This window comes from Eufriesea mexicana, unplaced genomic scaffold (genome assembly GCF_001483705.2).
Source record: "Eufriesea mexicana isolate 0111107269 unplaced genomic scaffold, ASM148370v2 scaffold1809, whole genome shotgun sequence".
NCBI lineage: Eukaryota > Metazoa > Arthropoda > Insecta > Hymenoptera > Apidae > Eufriesea > Eufriesea mexicana.
Window position 1 is genome coordinate 10,301 of NW_016909914.1, and position 11,912 is coordinate 22,212.

Sequence of the window (11,912 nt, forward strand, 5' to 3'; positions counted from 1 at the left end):
TGGAAGTTTGCCAGCATGTAATGTATTTTCTTTTAGTGTGTTGGCTATATCGCTAGAGAATATGTGGTTTCGTGTGGCTATACTGTCCTTTCTCAATTTGTGTTTAATTTTCAATGCACGAACGGATAGTGAAATTCTGATGTTACCAAAAATGACTGTATTCGAAGTGGTTTTATCATTTTTGAGGAACAATTAAATTATTTATTTCTAGTTATTACAACTTTTTAATTGTATATTTACAAAGCAATGTGTCAAAATTTTATAAAATTATAATCATTTTTTTTTAAATGACTTTGAAATATTAATTGTTATAAACGAGAGAAATTTTGTTTTATAAAAGTATCAGAAAACATAATTTATGAATAAGTAATAAGTATTTAAAAAAGATAGTTTTCAAAGTTCATTTCATAAACGTAATGTCAGCGCCACCGTATACGTAATGTGAAATATCAGTTTTAACGTGTTCCATTCTGTAGATAATACTTTTGATGTGGAACAATTATGTAGTTTAATTTGTTTTAATAATCGGTATACGAACAATATTGGTTTCCTAACTGAAGTATGTTATAATTTACAGTGTGTTGTGAACTTCTTAAAATAAAAGTGCGAATGTAATAATATAGAAAAAAATATATTAAAATGAATATGTATATAAAAAAGTATTTCTAAAAATTAAATATATAATTAATATAAAAGTAAATTTATAATTAATAGAATATTAGGACTTTAAAGAAATGTTATAAATAAAAATAGGTCTTTAAATTTAATCAATAAATGTCAAACATGCTTACTAAGGTTAGGTTCATTCTGAAACACAATATTAACAGATCTTATAAACTTTTCTTAACTAGTAATATTAATAATACTCAACAATATGTAATTCAAAACAATGTTACATACTTCACACATGAAAAACTAAAATTAAAGAAAAGCTATTCATTTTTACTTGTTATTCCTTTTGTCACCAGTTTTATTGCCTGGAAAGGGTAAGTTTCACCTTTAATCATTTTTAACCCTTGTTTAGATAAATTAAGCTATAATTTGCTTTTTGTGCAAAACTTTGTAACCTAATGTAATTGTTACATTTGAAGAAAATATGATTTTTTTGTGTCGAAATACAATAATCAGTGGAAATATTTAATTGTTTAGATACATGAATTTTAACTCATGAGATATGTCATAATCTATATTGATTTGTAACAAAATTCATAATAGATATATTACTATATAATATACCACATACATTGAATATTTTACTACAAAACCCATACGTTACTCATATTGAGAAAATTCATTAAATAAATATGAAATTACGTTAAAACAGATATTAAAACATACTTAAAATTTCATTAAAAAGACTGTCATAAAAACAAATTGTAATATGGAGCATTGAATTATAAAAGTTATTGTCAAAAACATAAAGTAATATATTAATGCAGAATAATATCATAATATATAAAGCATTTAAATATTTATATGTACTATTCATGGTTTATGTTGGTACTAAATTAAAAAATATTAACCAAGAAGGTACCCAGTACGTCTCCATGTGACAGGTTAAAATATAACTTTTGATGTGGAACAATTATGTAGTTTAATTTGTTTTAATAATCGGTATACGAACAATATTGGTTTCCTAACTGAAGTATGTTATAATTTACAGTGTGTTGTGAACTTCTTAAAATAAAAGTGCGAATGTAATAATATAGAAAAAAATATATTAAAATGAATATGTATATAAAAAAGTATTTCTAAAAATTAAATATATAATTAATATAAAAGTAAATTTATAATTAATAGAATATTAGGACTTTAAAGAAATGTTATAAATAAAAATAGGTCTTTAAATTTAATCAATAAATGTCAAACATGCTTACTAAGGTTAGGTTCATTCTGAAACACAATATTAACAGATCTTATAAACTTTTCTTAACTAGTAATATTAATAATACTCAACAATATGTAATTCAAAACAATGTTACATACTTCACACATGAAAAACTAAAATTAAAGAAAAGCTATTCATTTTTACTTGTTATTCCTTTTGTCACCAGTTTTATTGCCTGGAAAGGGTAAGTTTCACCTTTAATCATTTTTAACCCTTGTTTAGATAAATTAAGCTATAATTTGCTTTTTGTGCAAAACTTTGTAACCTAATGTAATTGTTACATTTGAAGAAAATATGATTTTTTTGTGTCGAAATACAATAATCAGTGGAAATATTTAATTGTTTAGATACATGAATTTTAACTCATGAGATATGTCATAATCTATATTGATTTGTAACAAAATTCATAATAGATATATTACTATATAATATACCACATACATTGAATATTTTACTACAAAACCCATACGTTACTCATATTGAGAAAATTCATTAAATAAATATGAAATTACGTTAAAACAGATATTAAAACATACTTAAAATTTCATTAAAAAGACTGTCATAAAAACAAATTGTAATATGGAGCATTGAATTATAAAAGTTATTGTCAAAAACATAAAGTAATATATTAATGCAGAATAATATCATAATATATAAAGCATTTAAATATTTATATGTACTATTCATGGTTTATGTTGGTACTAAATTAAAAAATATTAACCAAGAAGGTACCCAGTACGTCTCCATGTGACAGGTTAAAATATTTGCAGCTAATTTTTTGAGAAAATGTTTCATATGTTACCCATAATTTCTTGTGGACATTCTTTCCTCATAATAAGTGCAATACGAAGCAATAAATAATTTGCCTTGAAAATTATGCTCCAAGTCAATTTTGCAGCTACTTTTTGCAATAAGTACACTATATTTATATTATTGTTACATACATATATTATTTTTTCGTAAATTAAAATAATATTAGGTAGTGAAACAAAAAACTGTTTAAGGAATGTTATTTTAAAATTTAAACAAAAACCTTTAACAAAAATTTTTAATAAAAGGTATAAGTTCCTATTTACAAATTTAATTGTGATCTTTATGCAGCTTATCAATATGATTGCAAAATAACGTTTCATAATTCATATTTACATGTTTCCAAATAAACTGGGTGCTCAGTGTACATAAATTTTTATTAAATTTTGTTTCAGTATAAATGATAAATATTTTTCTACCGTTAATGCAGCTGAAACAATCGTTCAAGAAGAATCAGATGATGAAAATCAATTGGATAAAATGCAAGAAGATAAAAAGAAAAAGAAGAAAAAGGAGACAATTGGTTTCCGTGAACGAAGGGTCAGTAATTAATTTGCATGCCAGTCCAATTTAGTTACTTATTGTACTAAAATTATTATGAAAAGAAGTGAAAAATTTATTTATATTTTATATTGTCTAATTTTTAAATATAATAATTATATAAAGCACTTTTAATATAGTATAGTGTAAACATATAATTATTAAAATTTAATCACGTTAATCATAATCAATTTAATTAAGCAATTTTTAGCATGAAGGCATAGAATTAGTTACATTAGTTTATTGAAGTATATTTTTGAAATTATGTTAATCGTCAATTTTGTTTGAAAGGATTTTGGCTCCTAAGAATCTTTGTTTAGTCTTTGTGTTTAGAGAATTTTACATGTTCTACCTTAATGGAATTTAGAAGGCAGATGCTTAATAACTTTAGTAGTTGATATTTTGCCTTTTCTTGAAAGCTCATGGCTAGTTACCAGTCAGACGTGATAGGACAACAGTTTTGTGTAATAAAATTTGATAATGTTTATATTTTTATTATTAGGAAAATATAATAAGCAAATTTTTGCTTCAAAAAGATTCAGAATATTTGAGACAAGTAATTTTCATGTACCAAACCAAACTATTATTGTATTGTTGTTGGTATCTGTTATATATTTTCATTCTTAAATAACACGTACTTGCAGATTACAGAATATGAAAATCGTTTAAGAGCGTATTCAGCCCCTGACAAAATTTTCCGTTATTTTGCGACTGTAAAAGTGACAAGTTTAGAAGGTACAGAAATTTACATGACTCCTGATGACTTCTTGAGATCAATTACTCCTGGCATGAAACAACCAGATGGTATTGTAATTTTGTTTTGGATTTTTTATAATGATTTCTTTTTACACCCATTTATTATTTTTATTCTATTATTTATCTATATACCTTCATGGTGTTATTTTTATTTTATCCAATTAACATCTGCTTTCTCTGTTTGAGTGGAACTAACGTAGATTCTATTTTTTACATTTTTACTAATATGGAGCTAGATTTAATGAGTTTTTTTTATTTATTAATATTTTCACAGTATTTCTTTATTTTTTAAGAACAGAAAGCTATTTGAAAGAATGTAATTCCAAAACTGGTTGGAACAGATCTTTAATATTAATGGAAATATATGAATTATAAAATTTGTCGCAAGATGTGATACTTAATAATGGCTTATAATTTTGTAAAGGGGAAAAAGTGTTAATTTTTTTATAATTATTTCATCTTGGATATAGGTAGAAATTGAAATAGGACCACTTTCTAAAAACTAAATAAACTTATTCAATTTGAAATGTGTTACCATACAGCATGTCTGGTACATTCACAATCATTGACATAGAATATTAACAGTATGCAGTTTTCTATTGTATGTCATACAGACTAACATTCACTTTGCTAATCTTTTTATTATGGTGGAGTTTTTATGTTTCAAAAATTTTTACTTTGACATTTGTTTACTTGAAATTCTGAATGTAATCTGATCTACTTGCTAAAATTATTTTTATATTTATAGAGTAACTCTTATTAAATCAGCATTTTTGTATGAAACTGTAAAATATAATAATTCCAAGAATATATCTTGCATACATATTAATTGCAAGTATAAAAATTACTTCATGAAATTGATATATGTATCTTTGCAAAAGAATTTAGGATAAAATGTGTATAATGACAACCCATAAAAATCCTAAATTTATTCTAATGTTAAATAAAATTTTAAAACATACAATATTATGAGTATGAATAGAGATAAATAAACTGCTAAAGGTAATATAAATAAATTAATTAATGTGAAGTTTATAATTCTACATACACGAAAATCATTAAGTGTACCTAGGAGACGGTTTGTTAAATTCAATGCAATTGTAACAAATAAATACATTTTATACTAAATGTTATAATCTTTATAATATTATTTTACCGTTTTCCTGTTAAATATATGAAAAATTATTTTCCATGCAGATAATAGAATACGAAAATCGTATGAGACACTATTCTTCTCCTGACAAAGTATTTCGTTATTTTGCTACTCTGCAAGTGGTTAACAATGACGTCCATGAAATCTTCATGACTCCTGATGACTTTTTAAGATCGATAACGCCTGGTATCAAACAACCGGACGGTAATTTTTAACCAAAACCGAAACATTATATATGTATAAATGTTCGTAGTACAGTTAACTTACTCAACTCTCGATTTAGGCGGTACATTTTATAAGTAATAATAATAATTTACTTGATACTATTTATGATTTTCTAACAATCTTTGACTAACTGATATATAATAACTTTGATAAATACTATAGAAAGATATATTTTCCAATTACATATAGCTTTACGCTAACTATAAAAAGTAGCAAGTAGATTTCCAATGGATCAATTTTTTGTTCCAATACAACTTTATTTAATTATATATTTATACTACATTTTGCTACCTCTTCTTGATTGATTTATGAAGGAAGGAAAAACTGATTGCTTTCAACAGAATACAATATTATTAAAAGCAATGAGTAAAATTAACATTTTCTGATCTTTTGTCTAGAACTATTACAGTGATCAAAATGATAGGCTTCAGTAAGGTTAACGGTAACTGTTACTGAGATAAAAATGTAATTATATGCACAAAGCTATTTTCATTATGTCACTTTAATTCTTATTGCTTATATATGCTATATTTGAGAATATATTATAGGTTGGTGGTAATAGTGTTATTGTTTGTACACATATGTATGTATATTTGTACTATACAGAACATAAACCTTTCTTTTTTAAATGCTTTTTTATACCAGTAAGTTTTATTGTACAATTCTTAATTACTTTATTTAACTAAAAAAGGTTAAGAAAAGTTACATAATAAATATTATCCCCAAATCGAGGGATGAGTACATATTGAAATTGTTAATTGTTTCATTGTTTTTTTTTTTTTTTCAAATTAATCTTCATATTGGCACTCAAATTATTTATGCTTGTAGTAAAGTTAGTAAAATACAGCCACAAATTAGCCTCATTTCTTCTTACGTGACTAGAAAAATAAGAATACTTTCATTAATCTTATAATTTTCTAAAAGCTTTCTGCAATGCAGTAATTAATTAGTATTGTTACATAATTGTTAAAGATATTTACGCATAGTTAACTTGTGGAGTAAATAAAATGTGAATAATGGAAAAAGAATTTAGACAAAAAGAACGAGGACAAAAAATTTTCAAACAATTATCAAAACAGTTTCTACTTAATACATTGAGCGCTGCATGATACAACAAAAACATACTCTTTGAAAATGCATTCACATAGTTTTAAAAGTAATATGATTATAAATATTTATGATTTTAAAGCGTTTAAAATAAATAAGATATCTCTCTGGAAATTATTTTAAACTGGATTTAAGGAATACTTGTGGAGTTGATAATATGATAGTATAATAAAATTAAATAAAAAAAATTGGTATGTAATATGTAATATGAAATTAAAATGTTAAAGAGAGATTAAAGTTTGGAGGTTTAGATGAATTCTTCAAGGGAACAATAATATAAATAAATATCTCACAAAAGTCACTGTTTGATATTTGTACAAAGTATCTTCTGCAATAGTACAGTTATGAAGAATGTTATTCTATACAAAGAATTAATAAAATGTATTACAAAAATTTGTCATGAATTCACTTTAAAAAAAAATTAATTTGAAAATCAAGTACTGATTGCCTTCAGACATTTTAATAATTAAAAAATTTACTTAGGAAGTATACAGTTTGTTTTTTCTGAACTATTGAAATGATTACTCATTTTCAAAAATGTTCAGTTCCAAAAATGCAATTTCTAATGAAAAGTTTTCATTGTATATTTTTTATTTGTTTTTTTATAAAGTTATTTTCATTTTACTACTTGTTATTATAGTTTATAGTTTACATATGTATTAAAAATATTAAAATATTACTTTTACTGTAATTTATTTGTGATTTTTGGAATGCTATTTCGAAGTTTATTATAACTTTGCATTAAAATAGTACTAAAAAAAAAAGAGAAACTAATTAGAATAATTCAAGAAAATTTTATACTTATATTTTAAAACTGCTGTTTATATTTTAGCTCTTTATTTATATTGATCTTTATTTATATTATATCTGAAAGTGACAAATTATATATGTTTTGCTTCAAGATACGAAGTTTTGAGTTTGAATAAATTAAAAAATTAATTACAACACAACTACAAATTCAATCTAATAGTTATATAATATCTTTTGTTAATTTGTAAAAATAACTGTACATTATATTAAAGCAAATGAATGTAATACTGTATAAAATAAGTGAAAAATTGATTTCTTTACAATTTTTAATTTTCATAATTACAAACATATTTCTATTTATATTTCCAACCTTTTTTTTACTTATGACTCCTTTCTAGACTTCAATATTCACTCTTTTTTTTATATCCCCCTAAAGTTAAAATTTATAAAAAAAATGCACATATATATTTATATTGTACTTTTATGTTCACAGACCCCAAATTTTTCTATTTTTTTTTTTGCATAGTTGCAAAAGCCTGTTTTAAATTAAGTATATTACTCTTGTTATTATGTGTTATTTTTTGGTATAACAGTTTTACATTATCTTTCTATTTTTTTAAAGTGAATGTTACAATTGCAGCTTTATCAGATTATCAGATTACAAAAGATATTATATAACAATTTGGTATATTATATTATTTACAAATATAATTTGATTATAAATATGATAATCTTCTATACGTTGTATGCACTGGTTTATATATGTACACGATTGAACAGATAAAATGTTAAAATCCAGCCATTGAAAATATTAAAATATTAACTTGAAATTTTTAGATATGAATCCTTATTTTAGATATAAATCGTCGGAAGTATTTCGAGTTTACGTACCGCCAGGTTCAAGCTATTTTTCATACGTATAGAATGTGTGTAATAAACATTTTTATATGAAGTATAGAAAAGAAAATATATGTCATTGTAAATATGTAAATAACAAAAATGATAAAATGAATAAAATGATTTTTGCCGCCATATAAGCGCCATTGGACCCTGCAAGTAAATATATCATGACGCTTATGTGGTGGCTTTGGTCTGTTAAGGATTAAACAGCACAGGGAGACTAATATAAAGTTTTTTATATTTAATAGTAAGGGTGTCCTTTTTCTAAATGAAATAACATATTAATATTGTATAATCGGAAATATGTTATTAAACCTAGCTTTTATTTCAAATATTTTTTTTATTCCACATAATAAGGAGTTATAGCAAATACTTTACAATACTTTACACGAGACAAGTTTTCTATAGATGTTTTCTAAAATGTTAGCCCATCTATACTATTTAACATTGGAAAATTTCAAGTTGATATCTATAACGGCTTTGAAGAAAACAGCTTTATCTTTCCCACATACATAACTATCTATGTATGTACGCATAAGCATACTTACATGTCAAATGCATGAAATATTACGTTCTTTTATGTAATTTGTGTAGTAATAAATTTGAATATCTTTCTATCTCCTTATATTTATTTTCAATATTTTTAAATGATCTAATTATTTTTAGGGCTTGGTTTGGATAAATACAAACGCTATGATCCCAAGGTACGTCAGATGTTCAATTTAAATTTTTTATAATGTTACAACATATCAGATGAATTTTTAGATTATTTACTTAAACGCTTCTATTTAATTTTCTCGACTAAATGATATGTAATCTGTGGAAATGTAAATATTTTATATTTTATGTTAATATTTATTATTTTAGAAAACATACAAATTCATACATTATTTATTTATTATCAGCTATTTAATATTTTTCCAAGTAAACAATATGCAATTAATGATGTAAATATACAATTGCTCAAATATTTGTTAATATTATATGTATGTCTTTCTCATAGAACATTCACACGAAATTAGAATTGGCCTTGGATGAGGACAGTATTTTTTACAAACTTGGAAGTGCTGGTTTAATTACTTTCTCCGATTATATATTTTTGCTCACCGTATTATCCAGTAAGTGATATTTATACTATTTCTCTATAATTTAATGAAAGAAAATATCGTAAAATATCTTATATGTAAAATTTGATTATTAATCCAATTGAAACATTCTGTAATAGAACGAATATTTATATTAATACGTTTATTTTGCTTTATGCTTCTTCGAAATTTTGACTCAATAGAAATATTTTCTTTCATAGCTGTGTATAATAAAGAAAAAAAATTTGAATCGAGTGTTGGTAATTAGAAGTAAATAAATAAAAAATAAAATATGAATGCTGAATATTAAAATTTAATGTCTTAAGTATTCATTTTAAAAAATGAGTAATAATTTAATATAAAGTAATTAATTACTTTGCTTCGTAATTTAATTAATGTAAAGAAAGAATGAAATTACAGCAGTTGTTTTGTAGAAGTATCATATATTAGCATATTTTGCTCATCCTGTATATTAAAAAATATGAAATGTCAGTAGGAAGTGAATTACAAAAAAGAGTAAAAATTGTTTATAAATAGTATTTACATAAAATAATGTTATCCAACCAAGCACTTTTTGTTTACATATCTACTTTTATGGTTTAAGCAATTTTGTTTCATATGAAAATTATATTATATACTGTTATTTCCGTTAATGAAAATTCATTTAAACAATTTAACACTCCACCTTTCTCTTCTTTTTTTCTTTTTTTTTTTTTCTTTTACAGCCTACATAACGGAATATGAATTATATTAAATTTAGAATTTTAAACTAATATGTTTAAAGTAATAATAATACATATACCTCATGTAATGTTTTTATAGCTTCCAGGAGACATTTCGAAATAGCTTTCAGAATGTTCGACTTCAATGGCGATGGTGATGTGGATTCTGAAGAATTTGGTAAAGTTGCAACATTAATTCGACAACAAACTAGTATTGGTAATCGACATCGCGATCATGTAATCACAGGTGGTACATTTAAGGTATTGAAATTTATTGTTATTTTGAGTATTTGTAATATTAATAATAATAGTATGTATACAAATAATCGACGTAAACAATAGTAATATGTCTTCCCCGAAAATAATTTTATAATGTAATTAAAAAAGATAGTAATACAGAAAAATTGTATTATCGAACATTACGTGAAACGATATTAACTAATAAAGTAGGGTGAATATATTCCTAGATTTCTTGATCAAATTTATATGAAATTACAGTAAATAGGGAATGTATTTTTGGTTTATAATTTAACATAGGAAATGTTTAAAATTCAAAAGAATGATACCAAATTTTTAACATTAGGGTAAGCATTAAGACAATATGTTATAAGAAAGTCACAAAATTAATCCAGTGCTGAAATGTCATATATATACCAATTATTTTATGACTATGTCTTATATTTAATTTCTAGGGTGTTAATTCAGCATTGTCTACATACTTTTTTGGATCAAACATGAAGGGAAAGCTAACAATTGAAAAATTCTTAGATTTTCAGCAGCAATTGCAAAAGGAAATACTCAGTTTAGAAGTGAGTTTTAAATTATATCACTATAAATTTATATTAAACATTTATTAAATTATTATATTCATGCATTTAATACAAAATGTAAAAAATATTTTCTTCTTATATCTACATAAATAGTGTTTTAAAGTTTGGTTTATATGACAAGAGAATTAAATAATTAGTAATGAAGAGGAAAAATAAAATGTTATAGTTTGAACGAAGAAATCCTGATGAGAATGGTCGAATAACTGAAGTAGATTTCACAGAACTATTACTTGCATATGCTGGATATCCAGATAAAAAGAAAGCAAAAATTAGGAAAACTGTAAAAAAACGGTAAATATATAAGTAATTAATAATTAAAATGAACTTTATTTCTAAACAGAAAATTAAATATTTAAATACATAAAATAAATTGTATTTTTTTAGCTTCAAGGATAATCCAAAGGGAATAGAAAAAAATGAATATTTGAAATTCTTTCATTTTTTAAATAACATTAATGACGTAGACACGGCTTTGACCTTTTATCATATTGCTGGAGCATCAATCGATCAAGGTATTTTATAATATTAAAATAGTATTTTTATCGTAAATTATATTTTTTCTCTTTTAATATCTTAGATTATTTCAATTTTTGTTTAAATATGTTATTTCTTACTATATACTATATTTTCACATGATATAAATAAGTAACATTACAGATATTCATTAATATTTTGCATGAAATAAATACTATGAAGTAATTATATTTAATAATTTTTAATCATTCAAATCATACAACTGATTTTATATTTTAATAAACTAATAATCATTCTGTATACTTTTCTTAAATAAATTTTGATAATATTTTATAACTATATAAAAATTTTAATAGTATCTGATAATCTGTATCAAAATTTAATTCATTTTCATTTTGTAGCTACATTAAAACACGTAGCAAGAACGGTAGCTCATGTTGATTTAAGTGATCATATAATACAAGTGGTGTACACAATTTTTGATGAAAACAGTAAGTTTATACACTATAACAAAATTAATGGAAAATATAATAATATCAAATAATTAATTTTTGTTATAATATAATGTGACAGCTAATTATTTTTTTAAATATATTTATTAATATGAATAATGTATTTTACTATTTTTTTTTTTTTTTTTTTTTTTTTTTTTTTTTTTTTTTTTTTTTGTTT

At 23.2% G+C, this 11,912-nt stretch overlaps 1 protein-coding gene across 3 annotated transcripts in view; it reads left to right on the forward strand.

Annotated features, from left to right (window-relative positions):
- The first annotated feature begins 1,582 nt into the window (after positions 1-1,582).
- MICU1 (Mitochondrial calcium uptake 1) overlaps positions 1,583-11,912 on the forward strand; it is a 17,755-nt gene continuing 7,425 nt past the window's right edge. Inside the window, exons 1-10 of one of the 3 annotated variants that reach the window (XM_017902214.1) lie at positions 1,583-1,645; positions 3,094-3,238; positions 3,883-4,042; positions 8,796-8,833; positions 9,133-9,247; positions 10,037-10,197; positions 10,629-10,745; positions 10,933-11,057; positions 11,151-11,278; positions 11,642-11,731. In XM_017902214.1, coding sequence (XP_017757703.1) covers positions 3,179-3,238; positions 3,883-4,042; positions 8,796-8,833; positions 9,133-9,247; positions 10,037-10,197; positions 10,629-10,745; positions 10,933-11,057; positions 11,151-11,278; positions 11,642-11,731 — 994 coding nt within the window. In that variant the 5' untranslated portion in view covers positions 1,583-1,645; positions 3,094-3,178. Of the gene's footprint in view, positions 1,646-1,869; positions 2,073-3,093; positions 3,239-3,882; positions 4,043-5,191; positions 5,352-8,795; positions 8,834-9,132; positions 9,248-10,036; positions 10,198-10,628; positions 10,746-10,932; positions 11,058-11,150; positions 11,279-11,641; positions 11,732-11,912 lie in introns of those variants that run through there. The other 2 variants (XM_017902212.1, XM_017902213.1) reach the window with 2 other exon arrangements.